This window comes from Cricetulus griseus, chromosome 2 (assembly GCF_003668045.3).
Source record: "Cricetulus griseus strain 17A/GY chromosome 2, alternate assembly CriGri-PICRH-1.0, whole genome shotgun sequence".
NCBI classification, from domain to species: Eukaryota; Metazoa; Chordata; class Mammalia; order Rodentia; family Cricetidae; genus Cricetulus; species Cricetulus griseus.
This window is the reverse complement of record NC_048595.1, coordinates 238582882-238609741: the sequence shown is the minus strand read 5'-3', so window position 1 is coordinate 238609741 and position 26860 is coordinate 238582882. Positions and strand designations below refer to the sequence as shown.

General features: G+C 32.6%; 1 protein-coding gene across 1 annotated transcript in view; it reads right to left on the bottom strand.

The window, feature by feature from the left end:
* The window catches only part of Grik2 (glutamate ionotropic receptor kainate type subunit 2), a 650167-nt gene that overhangs the window by 115596 nt on the left and 507711 nt on the right, over positions 1 to 26860 (bottom strand). The window contains exon 12 of the mRNA XM_027402939.2: positions 3286 to 3404. Coding sequence (XP_027258740.1) covers positions 3286 to 3404 — 119 coding nt within the window. The remainder of the gene's footprint in view (positions 1 to 3285; positions 3405 to 26860) is intronic.

The window sequence follows — 26860 nt, the reverse complement described above, 5'->3', positions numbered from 1 at the left end:
TGACACACTGCTTCAGTAAGTAAGCAACAGCGTTTGGAAGAGCAGAGGTCAATTTTAGTACTATGCCACTTCTGGGAACAATGTATCATGTATAGTGATAGGAAATGGCCTTACCTCAGATGGCTCCTTGTGACAATTAAAACATTAACATGTAAAAAGTCTTAGAAAAGTAACATTAGAAGGGAGGAGTATAAACCCATGCAGTTCATAAAGCATATGCATTTTCCCCCTATTTTTACTATTTAAGTGGTTTTCAGAACTAATTACTGAATGCAGATTCAGGTCCATTTTCTTAATATATTTGTTAAAGTTATTTTTTCAATGACAGTTCAACGATGTCTGCTTCATTATTTATACCTGATCTTAGTTAGACAAATGGCAAAGAAACAATACTTTACCATTTAAATAGCAATGATGTATGGAGATAAAATATTTAATTTAATCACATGCCTTACAAAGGTGTAAGGTATTAGGCCTGTACTCATTTTAATATAAAATAACAAGTTAAATAACTTGTGATTAAGCAAATATCTCCCATTATGAAGTTTAGCCTTCATTAAGGCAAATAAGTGAGTAAATAAGCACAAATTTATCTTTATACACATGTAATATTGCATTAATATATCACAATTAAATGGCTGGAGTTGCCTGACCATGATATTACTGAGAATGGGATCTGCTAAATATATTTTAGTTTTCATCGTTATTAATCTTAGATTATTTAGTTTATAAAAGAAAATGTTAAAATGTAAAATCTTGTCTCTTATTTAAATTTTAATTAATTATATCTTATATAAGAACATAGTATTCTTGCTTAAAGTATATACTAAGTTCATCAATATATATAAATATATTACCATCCACTTTTAATCATTTTGAATGTATAATCAGAAAAGCATGACTACGAAGTAGTTAATATTTATTGGACTTGAGTAAAATGTAATGAAGCAAAGATGAACTCATTTTGCTGCTGTGTTTTACAATCACACCTTTAATGTAATCACCTGTGCAACAAGGAAATAATATTCTAGAGGTAATGAAAATAAAACAAATTATTGATGCTAACGTAAAAAATATGTGCTGGCATTAGAATCCTATATAAAATGGCCCATCTTACACTTCAGTTCATCTTACCCTAGCAATTTTGAAAATATAAAATCTTAAAAGCAAACAGACTTGGACATGACAGCCAACTCCAGCTCCAGACTCTTGTCTCCCACTCTGTACAGGAAGAAAAGCAAAACAAAACAAACAGCATGGTACCTTTCTGGTGTAGTTGCTCCTAGGCCCTGCCAGACACACACTCGGACACTGAAACACTAATACCCAAGACGATCAGCAGCTTTGGCTGCATGTTTTACTGTTAGTTTATTAACAAAACAAACAATAAAGTAAAAAAAGACTAGGAAATAAAAACATAGTGGATGGAGGACATTTGACAAAACTGTCCCAATTACTACAAGTTTGTATCTTACCCACAGACTGAAATTCTCGAGACACCTCCTAGGCTTGTGAATCAGAGCCTGGTTAGGGGCTGACTGTCATGTACTCAAGGCAACGTCATGTCCAGCACTATATCCCACTAATTCCTGGGGATTGGGGCATCAGCCAGAAAGGATGGGTTCCTCTTTCATGTATCCACCAGCCGTGAGTTGAGGACATGGCCAAGCAAATGCATTTCTGAAATCCCTGTTGTTTTGATTACTTATCTTTATAGATATGCAGATAGACATATTTTTAATTTCTATCACTAATAATTAAGTTCATTTTGTAAATTGACTGACTCTCAAAGATTTTCAAATTTTAGCAACTTATAGTTCAAGAAGGAATATTTTAGTTTTCATATTGCTATCAAAATTTAAAAAGAACCATGCTGTTTTGGTCTGACCCTGGTTATGAGGATCAGTTGCTGCAGACACCTGAAATTACCTGTTAGCAGATTACCTAGGTAGATTATGCTACTCCACTCCACAGATAAAGTCATGAGATAACTCCAACTTGTCAGCCTAATAATGAGGAAAGACACCCTCCTTACCTTAGACCCAATGTGAGGGAAAGGGAGAATGCATTGGCATTATTTAGAAAGAGATGCCACAAATGTAGATCAGCTTAGTAGGATTTTCTTATAATATATATTAAATATTGTTTAATGTCAAGTTAAGATATTTTTTTTCTTTTAACAACTATTCTCACTTGAGGAAATCGATTATGAATGAAATAGTTGTCACTTAATGGGTTTATACATAATATTAAACATGCAATCGCATAGTACATTTTATATAGTCATTTTATAATTAAATAGTAAATAATCACTCTCCATATCTTAAAACTATCATTAAATGAGTTTCTTCAAAGTGACTACTTAATACATAATGTACACTTTCGTCTTATTCCACTTATCATCAATTGCTGAAATTTTTGACATTTGGCTCTATTTAGTAACTTTAAGACTGAAAAAATTACATTTACAATATATACTATAGCTTTGGCCAAAATATTATTTCATTGTAATATGTATTTATGATAATTGTTGGAACTTTATTTAATATCATAATATTAACAAAATAAACCACACCATGAAAATTCTAATTGGGAAAGCCAGTAATGAATAAATAATGGAAACCATATAGACATATTATTACATATACTCTATCATTTTTCTAAACTATAGTTTTTACTTTTAAACTTTATATTATTAATTTTAAATAATGTAATAAATACATTTTGCATTCACTCCTAGGCATGCAGTATTTTATATTCTTACAAGTTATCAAGTATAACTAATATTTTATCTAAAAATATATCTTTAAAGGGATTAATATTTAAATTTACAAATTTATATGCAATTTAGTAATCATGCAATACAGATGCATCTAATAAAGAATTAATATGAAAGAGGAGAATATTTTACATCAAATTGAGACAGGAAACAGGAATTGTAGAATGGATTCTTGCCTCAAGGAGATGTAATTTTAGTATTGATTTCAGTGCAGCTTCCAGTTAATGAATCGGGTTAGCTTGCTTGTCTATGGAGTAATGTTCCTGCAGTGGGTTAATAAATATTTTAGATGATTATATTCTATGTGGATTTGCAGAGCTGTTTTCTCATAATCTCTCTGAAATGGGATTTGAGAAGGCCTAAATGCATTAAATTGATGGAGAAGCTGGATTATGGTTACATGCACAGAGGCTACCCATGCAAGTGACTTGTGCCAGTGAGAGCTGTCACCCCCAGCAAAGAGTGGGACATGGTGCCCAAAGGAAATAGCAGGCTGAATCGTATACCTTGCTGCATGAGAGCTCCAACTCCAAACCAGAAACTATTTAGCAAGGTAAAATTGTTTTCCACCACGTCTGAGTCAGGATTGCAAGGGTGTGGATTATACCACTCATAGGGACTAAACCTGTGGTAATTGACAGAAAAAAAAAGAATATATTTAAATAGCAGTGAGAAGATTCTATCCAACATTTTTGCTGCAAAAGAAACAAAAGTAGGTAAGATTAAACAAAACCAGAAATGAGGCATTTTTATCACAAGATTTCATATGTTTGACAACAGTATGAATTTAAAATATCCATTCCCTATAGTTCATTTACACATTAATGTAAGAAGTGTCATTCTTCACTCTATTGCAATTGGAATAAGGACGTATGTATATTAATTAATAAATCATAGTTTAATGTAGGCATCTACATATACAGGACTCTCTTAAAATCTTTGTTAATACCTAGAAAACCACCAAAGCATCAAAGATTTTATTACATGAGTATTTTAAAGATGTAATAGTGGTGAAAGGAGAAAATTATAAAAAGTGTTGTTATATAATAGACATCATCAAGCTGACAGATATTGAAATAATCAATGTATATTTACGTATGTAAGGAACAGTATGTTGTATTTACAGATTTGTGAAATAAACTCAACTCTGACCATCAAAATCAGAAACTCTCACATTTTCATAAGGTCCTGGCATGCATGTAGATGTCAGATCACATCCCAATATATATGATGTCAGTGAATGTTAGAAACAGACAATTGAGGCTGCCTATTTGTTAATTCTGTGTTTGCAAATTTGTAATTCATTTGAATCATTGTGTTAAAAATAAAGCACATTTGTATCTTAAGGCCAAGTACTGATGATTTTTGAAATATTATTGATAATTTTCCAATAGTTCACAACTAATTTTCAAAATATTTCATATATATACATAAAGTGATTTATGGTAATTCAGTTATCAATTAAGAGACTCTACAAAATACCATTCCCATAGTTAAATGCATTTTGTTTAATTATTATGCTAATAAATTTTTTTCCCAATATCTCACATTTTAAAGCCACTCTTTTATAAACTAAATTAGTATATTAGACACATCTTTTAGGGAAGTATTTTACAAATCTTATTTTTTTAATCAAAGTTTTTCAGAATAATGTATTTGTCATTTCAGAGACCCTAATTTTCTTCACGAATAATCTTTTGATATTAAAAATTCAAAAGATCAAATGAACCATTTTCATCTTTTAAATGCAGTTTCAGAACATTCTTGTCTTAATAGTCTCTGCTTGACAAACAAAGAAGTGTTTTGTTTGGTGTTCTAAGTTGAACTGACACCCTGAACAGAAAGGTTGATTGAACAGTAATTAAACATTCTGATATGATTTGATAGGTGTTTCCCTACAATAGAACAGGCTTTGTTGGTAGATATTAATTTTATTTAAATCCTTTAATCTCTTTTAGACTAGTAAGAAGAGTCTGTGCTATTTAAAACATATTTCTGAGTGACAGAATATTGCCAATCATCTTATATACATTTTATTTGTTTAAAAATATTACTATTGTAAAGTATTAAAATCTTCTTTCATATGAAAGGAAATGTGATCTTTTGGATAAAAGAGGGTTCTGCAAATAGGAGACACATCTCCAGAACTTATAACCTAATTTCTTTACCTATAACCCAATTTATATACTTAACATAAAATGAGTAGTAAGACTTAACTCTCCAGAATGAAAAAAGGAATACTAGTATCATTATAATATTTAGGGATTGCTCATTAATTTGGCATAATGAAAGTACTGTACGAATAAGTTTGACTAATATGATTTCACCTAATCTGTATTTTTAATTGGCATATTTAAATGTTGGAAATTAAAATATTCCATTTTTATTCTTGAAAGCCTGTTAACTATAAGCATAAAGCTGGCTTGCGGAGTTAGATTTATTCTTTAAAAATTGAAGATCTTAGATACAGAAGCACAGATCATCATAAAAATTATCTATGTGCTATAACTAAGTTCTTAAGATTTTGGAGCCATGAACTTGAAAAAGACAATCTAGGTATGTTATAAGTTGAGTGGAAAGAGATGGTGTGGTAACGTCAGAGAGGTGGAAGCATAAATATAAATATAACTTCTCTTTCCAAATTATAGAAGTTATGTGCAAGGAACGAAGGAAGAAAGGAAGGAAGGAAGAAGGGCAGGAAGAAAAAGGGTGAGAATTGAGTCAAAGAAAGGAGAAGGGAAGGAAAAGGGAGAAGAAAGAGCAAAGGGAGAAAACCTCAGTCTTGCCTCCCCTGATCATGCCCCTTCCATGGTGAAGGATTCTCATAATTTAAATTGAAGAGAGTAATGAATGTAGGAAAACAGACACTTTAAGCAAACACTGCACATATTTCGCAAGATTATTTTCTGCTTAAAAAAAAATACAGAAGGACTATATGCCCAAAAGATGCAAACAGATATATTTCCTGTGTCTGCAGTTACATGATAATCTAGCAGTGACTGCATGAGTCACCTTGACTCTTCACATCTTGCTTCCAGGTAACATTTGCCCCTCACAGAGCCCACTGATTTCCATGTCTATTTTGTTCCTTTCACAGTTGTCAGTAGTTCTAATTCTGTTTCTATTTAATTTTCCCTAAGGCAACTATCTTCTATCTTCAACGTATATCTACCCTCTGCATTTCCAATAGATTTTGCTTCAATTAATATCTATATTTCCCTCCCAGTTCACACTCATATTCAAAACATGATTTGACTACAAATTTATATTTTTACACATAGATTTAGTTCCTTAATTGTTCATACTTCATACTTGATATAAAGTTGGTTTTCGACAATTCAGTATTGTGCTTGACAATACTCACAAAATCCCCAGTCCTAATTCACAATGGTCATCACATCTCCCCTTGATTATCCACTGCAGCTCCATCAATTTACACCATCTTTAAGTGAACAGCAGCCTACTAACACTTTGCTCATTGAGTCTCAACAGGCTTTGAGTCATCATTCTTTCTTCACATTCCATGACCTCTGTAACCTAATCTAGAAATAATTGTCAATTTACATTACTACACCTGGGGATCTCCAGCTGTTCTCCTTGACCATTGCTATAATATAATATGCTAGTTAAAGTTACGCAGTGTGCAGCAATAGGTTTATAAGGAGACTAGGTACGTTTAACTGAAATGTTTTCTTCCTCTCTAAATACTGTTGCTGATCAGTTTTAGTGTAGAATAATTCCTGTACTATCACATCTATGTATAAGAAAAGACTTCAATCATGCCCAAAGTCTTCACTAAGAAGAAAAATTCATCTCTTGGTATATAATTTAAGACTGCTTATATTGTGTTCCAAAATAGCATTTAAGAATTAATTCTATTTTTTCTTACAAACTATGATCTCCTGCATGTTGGGCTACTGAATCCTTAAAAATAAAAACCTTATTTGAAAAAACAGAATCTATCTTCTTATTCCTATCAATGTTTTTTCTCTCATGCCATTTATCCTGCAATGCCCCATAGTACTTCACAGCTGTTCACATCATATACTCCTCTTCAAGTTACACTGTCTAGGTATAACTTTTCTGATTTTCTATCTTGCTTGGGAGATAAGATGATAGAGACTGTTGTCAAATTCTGGTTTTCTATTTACATCCCTTGAAATTTTTTGAATAAAGCACCTAACTGAAACTTTATTTCCTACCTTCCTACTTATGCAATTTGCTGGAGTTTGGAATATGGGCAGAATATATCTTAATATTTCACTTAAGAATTTTTGTCATAAAATGTGTTTTCCAACTTCCATTAGGAAAGGTGATGAGTAAAAATGTATTACCGGAGATCTAGGCCCTTTCCCCTTCTCTAGGGGACCAAGGATATCTCTCTTTGAGTCATCCTTGTTTCCTAGCTTCTCTGGTAGTGTGGATTGCAGGCTGGAAATCCTTTGCTCTATGTCTATAATCCATATATGAGTGGCACATGCCGTGTTTGTCTTTTTGTGACTGGGTTACCTCATTCAGAATGGTTTCTTCTAGTTCCATCCATTTCCCTTCGAATTTCAAGATTCATTGCTTTTTTTCCACTGAGTAGTACTCCATTGTATGAGAGTACAACATTTTTTCTATCCATTCTTCAGTTGAGGAGCATCTAGGTTGCTTCCAGGATCTGGCTATTACAAATAATGCTGTGATAAACATCGTTGATCAGATATCTTTGTTGTATGAAGGTGCATCATTTGGGTACAGGGTGGAATTGCTAGATCTTGTGGTAGACTGATTCCCATTTTTCTGAGTAATCACCATACTGATTTCCTAAGTGGCTATACAAGTTGACATTCCCACCAGCAGGGGAGGAGTGTTCCCTTTTTCCATATCCTCTCCAGCATAAACTGTCATTGCTTTTTTGATTTTAGCCCATTCTGACAAGATGGTATCTCAGAGTTATTTTGATTTGCATTTCCCAGATGTCTAAGGATGTTGAGCACTTTCTTATGTGTCTTTCAGCCATTTTAGATTCCTCTATTGAGAAATCTCTATTTAATTCTGTACCCCACTTTTTAATTGGATTATTTGGTGTTTTGGAAACAAACTTCTTGAGTTATTGTAAATTTTGGAGATCAGCCCTCTGTCAGATGTGGGGATGGTGAATATCTTTTCCCATTCTGTGGGCTGCCGTTTTGTCTTGCTGACTGTGTACTTTGCCTTACAGAAAGAAGCTTCTCAGTTTCAGGAGGTCCCATTTATCAATTGTTGCTCTCCATGTCTGTGTTACTGGTATAAGGTTCAAGAAGCAGTCTCCTGTACCAATTCGTTCAAGGTTATTTCCCACTTTATCTTCTGATAGGTTCAGTGTGGCTGGCTTTATGTTGAGGTCTTTGATCCATTTGGACTTAAGTTTTGTACCTGGTGATAGACTTGGATCTGTCTGCAGTGTTCTACCTACCAGCATCCAGTTATGCCAATACCATTTGTTAAAGATGCTTTCTTTATTCCATTGTATAACTTTTGCTTCTTTGTCAAAAATCAGGTATTTGTAGCTGTGTCTGTCAATATCAGGGTTTTGAATTGGATTCCATTGGCCTACCTGTCTACATTGGTGCCAATACCAAACTGTTTTAGGGACTATAGCTCTATAATGGAGCTTGAATTCAGGAATAGTGATGCCTCTGGAAGTTCCTTTATTGTATAGGGTTGTTTTGGCTATCCTGGGTCTCTTGTTTCTCCATATAAAGTTGAGTATTTTTCTTTCAAGGTCTATGAGAATTACATTGAATCTGTAGATTGCTTTTGTCAAGATAGCCATTTTTACTATGTTGATCCTACCTATCTAAGAGCTTGGGAGATCTTTCCATTTCCTGGTATCTTCTTTACTTTCTCTAAAGACTCAAAGTTCTTGCTCTACAGGTCTTTCATTTGTTTAGTTAGAGCTATCCCAAGATATTTTGTGTTGTTTGTGGCTACAATAAAGGGTGATGTTTTCTCTGATTTCCTTCTCAGCCCATTCATGATCCGTATATAGTAGGGCTACTGATTTTTTTTAGTTAGTCTTGTATCTTGCCACTTTGCTGAAGGTGTTTATCAGCTGTAGTAGTTCCCTGGTAGAGTTTTTCGGGGTCACTTATTTAGACTATCATATCATCAACAAACAGTGAAACTTTGACTTCTTCCTTTCAGACTTGTATCACCTTGATTTCCTTTTGTTGTCTTATTGCTCGAGCTAGAATTAACATATAATATTGAAGAGATATGGAGAAAGTGGATAGCCTTGTCTTGTTCCTGATTTTAGGGGATCGTCTTTTTTTTTCCATTTTGTTTCATGTTGGCTGTTAGTTTACTGTATGCCATTTTTATTGTGTTCAAGTATTTCCCTGTTACCCCTAATCTCTCTAAGACCTATATCATGAAAGGTTGTTAGATTTTGTCAAAGGATTTTTCAGCATCTAGTGAGATGATCATGTGGGGATTTTTTACAGTTTGTTTATATAGGGAATTACATTGATAGATTTTTCATATGTTGAAATGACCCTGCATCCCAGGGATACAGCCTACTTTATCATGGTGATTTATTCTGATATGTTCTTGAATTCAGTTTGCAAGGATTTTATTGATTATTTTTGCATGTATATTCATGAGGAATATTGGTATATAGTTCTCTTTCTTAGTTGTGTCTTTTTGTGGCTTGGGTACCAAGAAATTTTTAGCCTCATAAAAAGAGGAAACAAGCAGGACTCTAAGAGAGACATACATGGTCCCCTGGAGAAGGAGAATGGGATAAGTTCTCCTGAGTCAATTGGGGGCATGTGGTGATGGGAGAGGGAGCTAGGAGAATGAGAAAGGGAGAAGAGGTCGGGTAAGGAGGACATGGGGGTTCAGGAAGGTTGAGTTGGGGGAAGAATAGAGGACAGCAAGATAAAAGATACCATAATAGTGGGAGCCATTACAGGTTTAAAGAGAAATCAGGCACTAGGAAGTGTCTGGAGATCTACAAGGATGACAACAGCTAACAATCCAAGCAACAGTGGAGATGCTAACTTAAATGCCCTCCCCTGATAATGAGAAGGATGACTGACTTATATGCCATCCTATAACCTTCATCCAGCAGCTGGTGGAAGTAGAAATAGACACCCACAGCTAAACACTGAACTGAACTGGAATCCAGGTGCAGAGAAGGAGGAATGAATAGCAAAAGGGTCAAGACCAGGCTAGTGAAACCCACAGAAACAGCTGACCTGAACATGTGGGAGCTCTTGGACCCCACATTGATAGCTGGGAAACCAGCATGGGACTGATCCAGACCCCATGAATTTGGTTATCAGTGAAGAGGCCTCAGAAATCTATGGGGCCTCTCTTAGTAGATCGGTACTTATCCCTAGCAAAGGAATAAACTTTAGGAGCCATTCTAAATAGAGTGATACTAGACACATGGGGGAGGGCCTAGGTCCTATCCCAAAGGATATGACAGACTCTGAAGACCCCTTATGGAATGCCTTACCCTCTCTGGAGAGCAGAAAGGTTATGGAGTATGTAGGGTGTTAGTGGGGGTAGCTGGGGAGTAGGGAAGGAAGAGGGAACTGGGATTGACATGTAAAACAATCTTGTTTCTAATGTAAATAAAAATGGAGGGAAAAAACAATCATAGCTACATATATCCATACTGTGTTTAGAGGGATTATTCCACAGCAGATGGTGGAGAGCCATCATGTGGATGCTGAGAATGGATCCCAGGCCCTCTGCATGAGTAGTACATGCTTTCAACAGCTGATTTATCCACTCCAAATGTCTGCTCATATTCCAATCTAGGCATGACTGTTTATCATTGGACCCTTGACTCTTTTGCCTTAGAATGGGGACATAAAGAAACACAAAGCACATTTCCTATTTCCTTTATAGATGAGTGGACTCCAACTGGGTGACAATAAGCTAGGCTCAGGTATCCTTTTCTTCAAGAAGATAATGTCCTAGGGATCCCAGTATACATTCTTCGGCTCTTGAAAAACAGGGTATAAAAGGTGCAGCTATGTTTGACAGTGAATTCTGGGTCCTGAGTAATGTAAAACCACTAACTTCTACCCTACACCTTGCGTGTGGATCTTGTGAGCATTCTTCCTCTTTTAAATGGCTTCCTTCACTTTTGCCCCTTCATTCTGAGAGTTAATTCGGCATCACTTATCACAGGAAAATATCTAACATGAAAGTCTTCCTTTTCTTGAAAGTAATTGTCCGTTTTTTGTGAAGGATATCATAATTATCTTCCACTAAACTGAACCACCCAATTGAATTGTTGTCCAAAGATGTACTCCCACAAAACATTTTCTCTCTTTCAATTAGGAGGGATAATCTGATGAATATAAATTTTAAAACTATAAGAATCAGTTCCCAGGATCTTAGTCCAGTGCTTCCTTTCACAAACAGTTATGCCACTTCTCACTGTGTGGTTTGGTTAAGTTATTACCCAGGGAAAGCTTTGGTGAGGAGAAATGGTCAGATAACATCAGGCAACACTCTAGATCAGAGGTTTCAAGGGATGGACCAGGATGATGATTAATATTGGACACCATCTTACATCTGTTTTATTTCATTTATCTCTCACTTTCACCCTTCTACTATTCCCCTAATCTCTCATGGTTTTGCTAGACATATTATGTTTAAACAAAGGTACTAGGTTTAACTGGGGGAAAAAAGAAAGTGAAGTATTACCGGTTCCATGGTGAGGATTACAGAGCACCTGTGTCAAGCTTTCACTTAATAAAAAAGCAATTTTTTTCTCTTTTCCATATCTGTGGGACTAAGACCATTAGGCCATATTTAACATTTCATATTTAATTCTTTCAATATAAATCAATGCACATTTCTCCTTTGCTATTACATTGCAAAGCAATGCATGCCATGCAGTGTCTGATTTAGCTTTGTGTATTTAAAATTGCTAAAGCATGTTGTTAACATAGGTATTTAAAATGCTTTCAGAAACTCTGGTGTTCCTCCTACATTATTTTTTATTCATGTGTGGCCAATTGTCTAATCTGTGGACAACCCTGTTTATGCATATTTTCTCCTCAAACCTAGTCATCTTTCTCTGTGAAATCTTCATGATCATGTTTTTCCTGAAGTCCACTTTTGCCTATTTCAGCTTCTGACAGGATTATTATCAACACTGTCACCTCTATTAATTACTGGATGCTTCTTTCCTCTTACCCTTCTCCCTATTGCTTATGGCTTGGTCACAGCTCTCAGAAACCCATTTTGTCTTTAATCACCTAATACTCTCACGAATAAACACTATGCTAGTGACTTCAAAACTCTCAACTTAAAGCCATAGGTTCTCTGTGTGCACTCTATATAATTCTATGAATATTGCCTAGATGGCTACCAACTGCATACTGAAAGTGTTTAAAAGGAAAACACAATAACTTCTAACACATTATTTCTCTGTTTTAATTTCTCTGCATTCTTACAACAAAGTTTATTCCCATATTTTCTTGATCTCTTTCCTTCTCTTGAATACAAGCTACACTAGAGACATGTTCATGTTTTGTGAACTGCTTTTATGGTGAATTACATTAGCTTTCCTTGCACTTTGATCTTATTCTCAAATCAGGGACTTCTTTATAAAGGTGATTTCTCTTGTTTCTTATGTTGTAGATGTTGGACAATTTATTTTGCAAAATAATCCTTATATTAACTTATGAATCACTCCATTTCTTTTTAAAATCAACCAATTTCTACAATCCAATGATTTATTAGAATATTTTTGTCATTTTCATAAACTTTGAATTCAAAATAAATTTATGAACTTTATCATGCTATAAAGAAAATTATATTACAATTAATGGAGAGTAAATAGTTTTATATTATTACATATAAGTTTCTTACTTCCACACATTTAATTACCTTTCCCTATAACATCTTTAAGCAAAAATGATTACCTTATTTTAAAATTTTAATTCATATTAGTTGTTACTTCATCATTATTATCAAATAACAAATAAAAACCTTAAATTGTATTATGATAGAATCTAATCTAATACAAAACTTGAAATTTTAATTGTGGTCACTGCACCACTCCGAGTTCTTTATTCAGCTTTACTCTGCTTAATTACTGCGATTATGCTTAACTTTTTATTATCATGTAATTTAACTGAGGATTTGAGAACAACTGATCTCACACTATGTTTCAACTGAGATTCTAAGTTTAAAAACTCCAATTCTGGTATTTAAAATTTTTATTTATATTTTAATGGCTTGTGAATACAATATTATTTTGATGATGATAATTATTAGCTAAGGATTTATTTAACTTTTGAACAAAAATTCTCAAAAATTTCTTAAAGAAAACAAGATTAATACAACACTATAACATTGATTATCCTTATATTTGTGGTAATAAAATTATGTTTCAGGGAAGAAAACTGTAGTAAATTTCCAAGGCATTTACCTATGTTTTTAGTGGACTTGGAAAAGTGGTGAATCATAAAAAGAATGCCCATGTTAGAATATTTTTAAATAATCAGATGGCTATTGATGCACACTTTTATAATACTTTTGTCTTTTCAAGTCTTTATACATGATGGCAGATGCTTATGGTGACTGGATGCCATGTCTTCAGCTGCACTTTTGTTTATTGTTTATTTATTTTTAAAGGTCATTGCTACTCAGTTAAGCCATGTCCTTTTCCAACACAGATGATTCAACCATGTTTGTGCCAACAAGACCATCATGTACCCCAATGGGTTTAAAGCTTAGCATTTACTTAAGAGGCAAAGCAGAGGAGATAATTTCATCAAAGCTTTACCTGGGCAAGCAGCCACAAACAAAGTACCATTTCTCTACCAGAAACCTTGGTGGACTGAGAAGCACAAGAGCAACTTTATTTATAAGGAAGCAAGCTATCATTGACCTGAGGGATGTATGAAGTGCCCTAGTGGACAGAAGAGCAGACTGAAATACAGACAAGAAAGAAAATAGCTTCCCAAGGCATAGAAAAATCTGATGATATTGTGATTTGTCCTGTTCAGACTATGCTGTTTTAATGATCTCCCTGCAAAGAACAGATTCAAAAATGAGAGTTTTTCCAGCCACTGAAAGTAAAGCATGCCTTCCACTAAAATTATAGATTTAACATGAGGCATACTAAAGTAGGATGACTCCAGACTAACTAAATTTAAATAATGAGCTCCAAAAAGTGAGAAATTATTACCACTTCATATTGTGCCATCCAGTCCAAATATACGCTACTAAGCTCTGTTAGCTTACCTTGAATTATTACACATAATCTAAGACTGTTATTATCATTAGTATAAAGGATTCTGATTCCCAAAATCCAAAGAAGGCTGGAGCCACATACTTCAATAAAAATCCAACTCAGCTGGCATAACAGTCTTTATCATTTCCCCAGAGGAAATCAAAGACAAATTCTTGTGGTCAAATTAAATTTCCATTAACAGAGGAATATTTTTTTCTAATTTTCCAACCATCCTCAAAATGAGAAAATTATCCATTTTCACTTAGAACAGAAGATACCTTTTAATGCATTTGAATCCTACATTTTTTGGAGCCAAATCATCTACTAAATGAAAATTTTAATGACATCTAACGATGTTATCAGAACACACAAAAATTCACAAACATTTGTGAAAAGATTGTATTTAATTAATAAGCACATTAGGTGACATCCAATTTCTTTAAAAAATATTCTAAAACTAATGTTTATTTTGTATGTACTACTAAGTGGCCGAGTAATGCACATGCTCAAATTTTAAAATTACTTTATTATGCATAGATTTGAAATATTTAATTTTCAGATTTATTCATTTATTTTTGTTTGTGTGTTTGTATGGACACAAGTGCCATATCATGTGTATGGAAGTCAGAGGAAAACATATGGTAGTAAACTCCCTCCCACTAAGATCTTACATCTAGGGATCAAACTCAGGTTTGGCAGAGACTGGCTGTGTAAACTGGTCTAGCTCCTTGTCCATGAACTTTTGGGGAATATTTATTTTCATCTGAACTCAGAAATTGTTTTAGTAGTATTTTGTTCTCAATTTTATGGCATTTTTCTGAATTATAACAATTTTGTTCATGAGATAGAGTATTCTTTATATGCTCAGTAAAAGTCATCTCTGAATCCATTATGAGTTGGTAAAGTCTTAAATTTTAGGACTCATAACACTCTCTGGGAGAAAATAAGACATAGTAAAGGAATTAACAAATCAATAGACTGAAAAATAACTTTTAAGGTAGGTTGTTGATTAGGCAAAAGCTTTTACAAATAACGTTCCGCAAAAATGAAAATAGGAATTAATATTAAACATTATTTGTACTATAGCAAATTATCAACCATAATGTCAAACGGTTCTGGGGAAAGCACCATATCTAACACACATCTGCCAAAATTGCTGGTATGTAAACAAGCCACAGCACCGTCACATGTGCTGCTAGTACACATACCACAAACACGGTTGCAGTGTCTGTGTGAAAATACCGATGTCTTCCTCAAGTTAAGTCTGTACAGTTAACTTTTATTACCTTGCTATTGCATTAAAGAAATAGACAAAATGCCCTAGAATAGAGTTTGCTCCACTTTCACCAAAATCATAGTTTTTTTTCAGCAAACTACTGCACTACCACATAGACCTGCATCTGAGAAAATGCTTCATGAATATAATCTGCTTATATGTGGCAAGTGTTCTTTCATATGTATGATGTTTTGTTTACTTTTATAGTTTCTTGTTTTTTATTGATTTCCTTAATTCTGAAACTTGTTAGTCATAAAATTTATATTGTATTCAACTCAATACTTTATATAATTTGTGTGTTCTTAAATAATTGAATTTTCTGAAATAAGGATGGCTAGTATTTGAGATCATCTGATCATGAATTAGGTTTGTATGAATTAATTGTGCAGCTGAATATGAGACACAGAATCCTATGTAGAATTTTTAACTTGTCCATGTCTAAGACAATTTAAAAATTATTTTGTTTGTTAGGCCACAGCTCTGTAGTAGGATACTTAAGCAGCATGTGAACACCCTTCAGTTCATTTCCTTGAACTGAAAAAGAAGAGTTTCTGAGAAAAACAATTCCCTAGCTACAAATTACTGCAAGTGCTTTCCAAATCATTAATGAGCAGGATATTAATTAAGGCTGTTCTATGTCTTCTATACTAAGATGCAGAAGGTTTCATTATGTAAAATATGATATGATGAGGCTGAAGTTGATGAAGTTAGATTATGATTAAGAAAGAATGACAGAAAAAAAGAAACACTATATAATCTAGGAAATAACAACACACCAGTTCATAAAATAGATAATTTTCCACAAAATAAACAATTTAACATATCTATATTTTGTTCAATAAAATTGACCTCAATGCATAAAACTTAACTGTCATTTATGCGCTCATGATAATATTTGAAAGAGCAAATAGACACTATTATAACATATTAGCTCTATATTAAAATATTCCTGATACAATTAAGGTGACTTAATTCCCACTTATAATTCAACTTCCACATTGTAAGTACTGTCAAATTTTCATGCAGTCAGTATAATTTATGGCATTGTATAACTGACCACTTTGGTCTTTTCCAATGTAGATGTTTATTGACTTGAGTTAAATAGAACATAATGTTAAAAATAACCTTACATTAGTTGTTTTTTGTGGTTTTGTTTTTGTTTTTGTTTGTTGTTGTTTTTACCTTACTGTGAGATAGCTCAACTTTAATGAACTTCTAGGCTTCTCTCCCAGTCTTCCCATAATAAGCTTATGGGTATTTCTAAAATAAGCAATGGCCATCTTTGTAAGAAGTCAGTTCTCTAGTTAATCCAACCATCTTCCAACAATTCAAGTGAAAATTCTCGTCACTTGTCTGCGTTTCTCATTATCCTGCATTCAGTCAGTTACCAAACACTTTCCTGTATTAGTTCTTCAGAGTGACTTGAGTTCTTTTACTTATTTTTTTTTGAGGTCTCCATTTCATATTGCATTTATTCCTATAATAACTGTATTCTTAAACAAAATCTTTTAGGTCCTCATATACATTTCTTTTGTGCTACCTTACATATGGGTACAAGGAAAATATTCCCATACTCTATTTTTCTTTCATTATTTAATTTAAAATACAGTAAATCAGTTTTACCTTCTGATCTATTCGAAACTTTTCCCTAAATTTCAAAGCTGTAAATGCTGTCATGGTTGTGATTATTAATTCTATGAAAACTCCAAACAAACCAACAAATAATTAATAATTTATATTAATATTATTGTGTCACATGGCAATCATATTAACACCTCCACACTGTGTTTGATATTACTTCCAAATGAAATGTTTTTTCTATTACAGCCAATTAATTAATGTTTTCTTTATACTAAGGATAATCTCCTATTTGATGATTCAACTAGAAAAACTATGCTATGTTTATTTCAGACTCCACCACTTGAAATGCTCTTTCCACTATTGTATATTTAATAACATTTTCTTTATCTGTTTTTGGCTAACTTACATATTTGCATAATAGACCCCATAAAAGAAGGAATTATGCATGCAACTATAATTTTGTATCTCCTGCAACACTAGAGAAATATTGAAAATGAATAAGTCCTAGGTAAATAATACTACATCATTCAGCCTCTGTATTCTGAAAAGTAAAATCCTATAACACCTGGTTCATTGATACTTAGAGGGTGTGGCAAGACTGCACACTGAAGACTCAGAGTGGAGCTGCATTCTTAGTGAATAATGACAATAATGTTTGCCACTAAATGATACATGCAGTATCTTAGGTATCATGTGCAAATGTAGGACTATCAAATGATGAATTTAATTATCTATTCTCATTTTGATTTTTCTAAGCAAGTACAAAAATTGGTATCATCGGAATTTGATAAACAGTATTTATCTTGAACACTGATTAAGTTCCTACCTATTTGTGTTTTTTTCCAAAGCAGGGTATTTTCCACAAGTATGGATGTTATTAATCTCATTATCTTAAATTCAGATCTAATAAAACATGTTGAGAATTAAACCGTTTTTCTATTGTATCTAGTTAAAAAGTTTCCCTAAAAAAAAAAATCAAATGCCTGAACTAACAATATGCCTAAGTGACTGGTAAAATCAGTAGGAATTTCCCCTGTAAGATGTATTTTTATTTACAAAAAGAGAAAATATTAACCTTAGACAAGTGCTTGATACTGGACTCACTGTAAATGCATATCATAATTAAGGGACCAGATAATATTTTCTAATATCACAAAAAAAACAAAAATTTCTGAAAGTAGCTGCAGTGATACAGGACTAAGAAACAACAAATCTCTTCAGGAGACTACAGAGCATGGACAGTAATATCCACCCATTAGCCGAATCTTGGCTATGAATGAAAGCACAGCTTTCAGCTGTGCATAGAGAGACAAGAGTCTAAGCCATTATTCAGCTTTTTCAGCCACAGCTCTCCTACTACTGGTAATCATTGTTGATAACACAATCTCTGAGCATGAAGCGAAGCCATGCATGTAAACACTGCAGGCTCACAGGAATGTAGGGCTGACTGGGAATTCTTTTTACACTCAGGAATGCTAAGTACAGGGAGATGAAAAGGCTGTATAAAATGTGTATTGTATTTTCCCTGTTCTGAAAACAATACTAAAAGAATTCTGCTCTATCTCTGATAACACAGCAGAAGATTACCTCTGCCTGGCATTTTCCAGTTCAGTGTGCTTCTAAGTGCCTAAAAATTAAACTGGATGCCTAAACAAAAATGCAGCTAACAGTTGTCTGGAGAGAATGGATCACAAAATCTTGTCTATGGTGTTGCAGCTCTGTGACTGGGTCTCTCTGTATATCTCTGTTTGTGCTTGTCTGTCTCTCTTCATCCCTTTCTCTGAAAATACTAAAATTAGTATTTTGTAATACTTGCATGTATTTATTAATGAGATATATGTCTCAATTATTTTAATTAATATGACAAACACATTATAAATTATTATTTTATGCAAATATTTTAAGATTTTTCTCTTATACACTATACATACACTCTTGATAGAAAGCATTCGGGGTAGATATTAGGTGAAAAATTGAATATGCAGCATATTTACACATTAGGCTATTATTTATGTACTTATGATATTTGAGATTGTAGAAATTTCCAATTGTAGTCATTATGATTTTATTAGTGTTTCTTTATATTAGGTTTATTTGATTATGAATATTATATTAATATTTCTTACAAATAATAGTTTTTTTCTTGTTAATGAAAATGCATGTGCCTTGATATCCATATTTTCTATTGTATGTGGATAAAGGCTATATCCACAAGTACATGCATTTTTTCTGCACATGAGTGCATATACAGACATGTAAATACATTACTATTATTTGTCTCTCAAAAGTTCTATGGAGTTACAGAATATATTTTCACAAGAGCATTTTTGTTAGTTTCCCGTTCATGTTAAAAGGTTTTACTTCTTCCCAGCCAGTGAAACAGGACTCGTGCTCATGAAATGAGGCAATAAAAGGCCATCTGTGTCTGTTCATTTCTAAATTATCAGTCCTTTAATTTCTCAAAATATTTTTTGTAATAGCTTAGCTACCTGTTTCATAAAACAAGTAGACTGCTTCAACATGTTCCAGTAGAGTTGTTTCCTGGATTACAAATATCTTGCAAATAATATCACCCCTATCTTCTGCTTTTAACATACAAACATCTTCCATACAAATCTCTTAGTTTATTTAAAAGAATTCAAATTATTCCTTCCTGGATGTCTTTATAGAAATTTCTAAACATTACATTAACAATTGTATTTATAGGGTGTTGATCCATTTTTAATGATACTTCACTAGAGTTTATAAAAACTCAAAAGTAGTAGCAGCATTGCACCTGTATTCTAATAAATGGCTTTTGTTGCACGTTGTATAATTCATGTTAATTACTTAACAAGATATTTACTAGGCTGTTTTTATTTGTGAACTTTTTTCACAGCTTTAAGTAACTCCTATTTCTGTGTCAAGTAAAAGCTTTATTTTAGGACTGTTCTGCCCTGACAACATAAACCCAGTGAAACTTTTCCTCAGTTTCATGTGTATACAGTCAGTTACATTAAATAAAATCTGTATTTAAAAAATTACAAAGGCTTTAATATGTGCCTTTGACATTCTTTTTAATGTCATTAATTTATTTCACATCCCAAATGCAGTCTCTCCACCCACTCCCTCCCCATTTACCCTCCAGCTGCTTCTTAATCCACCCTTCCTCTATATTTGCTCATAAAAGAGTAGGTCTCTTATGGGCATAAGCAAAGCATGGCATACCAAGCTGCCTTAAGACCTAGCATTGCCCTCTGTATTCAGGCTGGGAAAGCAATCTAGCAATCTAGTTCCTAAGAGCCAATCAAAGCACCAGGGACAGACCCTGCTCATTGCCAGGAGTCCCAAAGTAGACCAGGCTACCCAACTGTTACATATGCAGAAGGACATTCTTCATAACTATAGTATCTCTGCTTCTTCCTTTATACCTACAGTTCACAATTTCTCTTTTATTGTCTTTTAGAGAATTACTTTCTTATGAATGTACATACTTACCCTTTGAACACTACACTGTGGTAATTATCTACAGTAAATTCAATAAATTAGTATATTTTATTCTATAAAATTATTTACTAGTTCACCTTAATCTTATTAATGTTTTCTTTACCTACTGTTGTAACATGGACTTATAATTCCTGAAAGTTTTCAATTAAATTAATATTTTAGGTAATAATTCGGGTGAATTAAAGGAACAGTTTTATTTTATTCATAATAATTTAGGCAAAGAGAATATCAGCTACAAGTCTTTGGGAAAGATAATAAGTAGCATATTTTATAAACAGGTCTATAAATGTGCACATAACATCACATAACAGTACTCAAAGTAGCATTTCTTCATTTTTTTTCCGGACAATGTAAAAAAAATATATAAAATTTGAAACTATCAGATTTCTAAACAGATTTCTAATAAATATCAGCATTTATGAAAAAATGGCCAAAATGTGGGTAGTAGAATAATGACAGAGATATTCAGAAACCATGTTTCATAGTAGTCTTTCAGAGGGAGAAAACAAACTCAAATTGCCTTGACTATCACATTGTATCTATTTAATAGTCTGAAAATGAGGGACCACATGCCAGCCAAGTATGTTAGAGTCCTTCCTATAGTTGGAGACTCCAGGCTTTAACCTTACTTCTCACTGCATAAAGGAAATCTCCTGATGCCTAACTCTTGTTTTGTGTACCATGTTGTCATTAGTCTGGCTTCAATTCTGTGATCACATGACTTGAGCAGGGTTGTTAGATTTACTAGAATTTATTTTTATATATTTATATAAATATATATTTAACATTATTAATTTGTCAAGAATCTAGAACCTCAGAAGATATTGTGTTTTTGAAATAATAAATGACTTGTTTTTGGCATGTAAATTAGTTTTCCTAAATGTCACACTGCATTTAGATCTTATTTACAGACAATGCCTGTCTTTATACTGAGTTAGATTTTTGCTTGAAGGTTTTAAAAAAGCTTACTTCTTTGTACTATTAAACAACACAGTTATATTTCAAAGATCTGGTTGAACATTATGTTAATGATTTGTGCCCTTTAATATTTTATCTATTTGCAGAAATCATTTTCCCATTGTTTTTTAGAATTGGACTTAGCACACTCATCACCTCTCTACTTTGTAAATCTAGTCATTATATTTTTAATCATCTTGACTTGTTAGGGAAAGCTTCAATTGATGGAAAACATCCCAGAATGGAAGGGTCAGGAAAAGTTTGATTAAATTTATTGATTTCTCTATTGTACTACATTAAGTTGTCAACAGTGAATCTCAGGAGAATGAACACATACATTGTCCGACCAACTAGAATTGACCACAGTGTTCTTCCCTTCTTCACATAGGGGAAATTATTAAGTATCTTCTGTTTAATATAAGGTGTCCTATTATAATTTTAAAATTAATTTTGTTATTCATTTTTATTTAACGGGTCTTATTATATGTCACAATATTTAATAAGTAGGGGAATTATTAGGTTTCATATTTTTTTTCTTCATGGCTTAAGAAGAGTTGGGAAAATATTGCTATCTGATAATATTTCATAATAGATAATTATATTCTTTGAGTAATTTCATAGCATCATAAAATACTATACTATACTATAGTATACTTACTTGAAGCAAACTTGATAAATTCTCATCTAAGAACATATCCTTTTATTTATGCTATAATCCTAGCATGTGGGAGACTCAGGCAAGAAGATTACCAATTATCAAGGCTTGAGGAGAGACTCTTCTACAAGTGAATTTGAGGACAAACTGGGCAACTGTATGAAAATGACTTTGCTATTCAGTAAACTCTTGTGGCAGTCACTGCCAAAAATACACCCTATGAGGTTATCAGTTTTCTGACAAACAAAAATCTTAAGGTCACAATATGCTGTAGATAGTTCTAAATGTTAAATAATTCTAGATATAATTGCATAAATAAAGGAAGTATTTCTCCTAGTTTAAAAACCAATAGCTTGGTCTGGAGAGATGGCTCCTTGCTTAAGAGGAATGGATACTCTTCCAGAGGACACTAATTTGAATCAACCACCCACATGGTTGGGTGTAACACTCTTTAATTCCATGTCTAATACTCTATTCTGGCTTCTGTGACGTTTGCTTTCTATTCCCTTTTGAGAAGGATGGGATGTTCATGATATCTGATATTCTAGAAAGCTAAAACCCCTACTGTAAGAACAGTGCTGCTGGTGAAACATCCCAGAAGCCTTAAAATGAGTTCTTTTAATCTTTCCTTATTCATAGCAATCAAACACACACACACACAACACACACACACACACACACACACACACACACACAACACACACACACACACACACACACACTCACACACACACACACACACACACACAAATTTGTTCACAGACATATATTTAGATGACTATATATATGGTCAGGTTTCCTATTAAACACAAATAAAACTATGTTTATTGAAATAGGTTCTGAACCTATCACTAGCCTTTCAGAAAGTAACTACCAATTTTTTGATAAGGTTTCTATCTTAGAAAAAAATTATATTACTATTAGAATAACTTATTAATATTGTAACTAGGGAGAGTATGTCATGATTTAAAATTGTCCAGTAAGGAAAAACTTCTGTATCAGTGAAAAGAGCTCAACAATTAGTAAACTATCAACATCCACTGTGACTGATAACAATGAAATCATCAAGTAACTGAATTATTTATGACACATTTTCTTCACAGACATTTTTGCATGCATTTATCTTTAGAAAACACTTTGCTCTTGTTTAGATTTCAAATTATTCTCATGACATAGGATTAATTGGATTTTGAGTTTAGAAATACTTCCTATAACTTGACAAAACTCAATTGTTCTGCCATGCTAGCTTTGCTCTAGCCCTCCCTGTTGTTTTCAAAATCTACTTCTTACCTGTCCAGCACAGCTATGCATTAGCATTTTCTGCCTGGACAGATGCAACCCCCTCTGTGACTTGTTCTTTCCCTTCCCTTGGAAATGTAGTTGAGTGACAAGCTGAAGTCTCCTCACCCTGAATTACAGAGACAGCTCCAGTTAGCTTCCCAAATGCTGTATTCAGAGATATTTTGGAATACTTTGATGTTGACTGCAGCTGGGATATTAATCCATGAAGATTAACTAGTGATAGAAAACAAATACTCCTTCATCTACACAGGATATTTATAAATAAGCTGTATATTTCTAAATAACATACAATATTCCTGAGAAAATATGAAATTTAAAAACTAAAACAATTGAATGCATTTTCATTATTTTACATTCACACCAATTGGTACCTTTAATGCCATTAAGTCATTATTCATGGATATGAAGTGTCAGGATTACTGTACACAAACAGTAAAAATTTGTTAAGAACATATTATATGGAACCTACAAATAGATTAAAAGAGCTTGATGAAGTGATAGGAATGATAATATCCACTGATTTATAGTGTATTGATGAAAACAGACTTAAATTATGGATAAGGAAGAAATAAAAAAATAATGAGAATTATTGAAATGTAGGGCTTTCTGACTCCAACTTAATAACATTTGAAGAAAATTAACTTCAACAATAAACTGATTAATGTATTAATGTATTTAAAGTTGATAATAATATACAGCAATATATTGTTTATTTAATTTGCCTAAAAGTGTTTTATTTTGTAGATTTAAAAATATTTAATAATAATCATCTATGTATTATGCAAATTTTAAGACAGTAATAAATTGGTTGCCATGAAGCTTTTTAACAGATTTCAACATAAAACAAAAATTAATTTTATTCTTAAAACTAGAATCTGCTTTTGAAATTATACAATGGTTTTTCTGGCAGCCTTTGTATGGCTACCAAGACCTCATCTGTACAGTTACATTCACCTGAGAGTGGCTTTAAACTGAGGATTAGCAGGAAAATGGCTCAGATTTCAATGCTGCATTGAAAAACTGAAGTTTATCCTATGAACTATTTATTAACAAACTGCCTATTTTTAAAATAACATGCTAAACGTTAAAGCTGTTACTTTTAAGTAAAAATCAGGAATATTTCATTTTAAATGTTTCTTTTAGATTTACAGATCAGAGGCAAATAGTTCACATGTGATAAACAAGCTAAAGGTTTGTGACTCAGTAAGACTAGTGCTAAAAGCCTCAGGACCATCTGCCTACAGACAGCTAGTCATGAGGTATATAATACTGAAACATGAAACATACAACACCTTTTCATACAAAATTAAACTGCACTCACAAGAGAGAAAATGTCTGATATAAATGGTTCATTTAAGTATTTTAAATGTTTTAACTGACATTATCAGGGTTACAGGAAATATTAATAATCAGCAGACATAAACATACAAGGTACATAATTTCTTTTCTTACTAATATTTTAACTAGAAAGTTTATTTTTGTAAGAACTTTCAAAATTTTTTCATTTGTGGGCTTTCTGCCTTCCGACCTAAAAAGTAAGAAATATCCTGAAATATAGAGTATTGTATCGACAAATAAGAGTTTTAATAAATGTACTTACAATGTGCATACCACATAATTCTTAAAGCAACTGAAGTATGTTTGGAAATCAACTATTTTATTTTTATCTACATTATCCAAATTAAGAACTACCAATATGTAATTTTTTAAATTCTCCACAAGATTTGAAACATAGATTTCAAATCTTTCTAATCAAATGATTTCAAGCCCTAAAAATGTATTAATAAGCAAAATTCAGGTTTTATTTATTGTTTCCAAATCATATCTCAGTGTAGCAATTGAATAAACATATTGATGCAAGCTACCCACCACCCCCGATTTAAACACCAACGATAGTAAGGGAAGCCAGAAAACACTTACCTAATTTTATTAGGTTAAAATAATATTCAGGTGCATATTCTGAACCAACTTAGATGACAGTTGTAGCCCAACTGTTTATAATGTTTATCATGCCAGTAACATTGGAAACCTACCATTTCACCTTTGCTTCAAATATTAAATTTATTAATTAACAGGAAAACCTACTTTAAGTTCATTAATCTCATTTTTTATCATTTTGGAGTAAAAAGAAATCAGAACAGAAAGGAATAAAACTTTTTTTTCGATAATTATCTTAGGGTTATGAATCTTTCCTAAAAATAACAAAAATTAACCTGTAACATTAAGACATATATATGCCTATGCTTTATGCAAATTGTAAAGCTTTACAAATAAAAGTTTGGATTTGATGTACCTTAGGTTAAATATACTCATTATAGTTTTAAATTATAGATACATAAAATTACTTCATTAGAAAGGGGTTTTTGTCATAAAGAACAAAAAGTTAATTTTTGTACTGTCATATACACACACTCAACAGGATTGATATGAAAACAATTTAATTTGAATGATGTAATTATGTAATGGAATGTAAAAAATTATACCAATTAAGGTGCTGTGGCATGCTCTAATGAATGAAGCTCTGGCTGATGATGCTGTATCTCCTACTCATTAATAATTTGGAGAGAGTATATTACTTCATTTAGCATGAAGAAATAAAGTCATAAATCACTACTATTTTTCTTTTTGTTTCCATTCAATATTGATGAAACTTCTCTCATTTACATAAATTAAGGGGATCACACCTACATGAAATGAATTTGATTCTCTCTCTAGTTTGACAAAGACTTGCTATTCTTTTGCCAAATGAAACCAACAATTTTAAAGAGGAAATGCTAGTACATCTAGACCACAGACAAATAAGGCACTGTGTTTTACTGATGTCTCTGTCGAGATGCTGAACATTCTGGAAATATATTTTAACCTTTTATATTTGTAAGGCTAGTAATAAAATGTTAAATTTTCACATGTAGCTAATAAGTTATTTCAAGAAATTATTTGTTTTGTACAAGCATATTTAGATAATGTGGAAAAGAGTGATAAAGCATTGTTTGAATATTTAAAATGATAGTGAATTTTTTTAAGTTTACGGTAAATCAGAAGATGAATTTAACACTGCAAGCAAAACAACATAATACAATTTCCTTTTTAATGTATTTCCAGTAAGTTTTCTAACTATACTTTCTTTAGAAAAACCTATCATTCTGTAACAACAGATGAGAATTTTAAAAAGAGAAAAAACTCTTAATTTCCTTTGTGTCATGGGTAGGTAACAGGGTCTGGTGAACAGGATTTTATTCTACCAATGTACTGTTGATTAAAATAGGGAAATAAGTGATTGTCTCTGTGGTTCTCAGTGTAGTCATAGATTGTATACTGTTCACACCATATTTCTTCTCTCTCAAGACTTTCCTCCATGTGTCTTAGCCGCAAAAGGCTTCCTACATACAAAAATGTGTATCTGGTAAAACTCGTGACATAATGTAATGACAGTAAAACAACAGCTTAATTAAAAGACACATATACCATTGAAAATACCTACACTACATTTTGTTCCACTTCTGAAATAAATGCCTTTTAGGAGCACACTATTTTTGATGTAGGAAAATATAGCCAAAACAAAACCAAAACGGTAGTGTGTATTTTCCT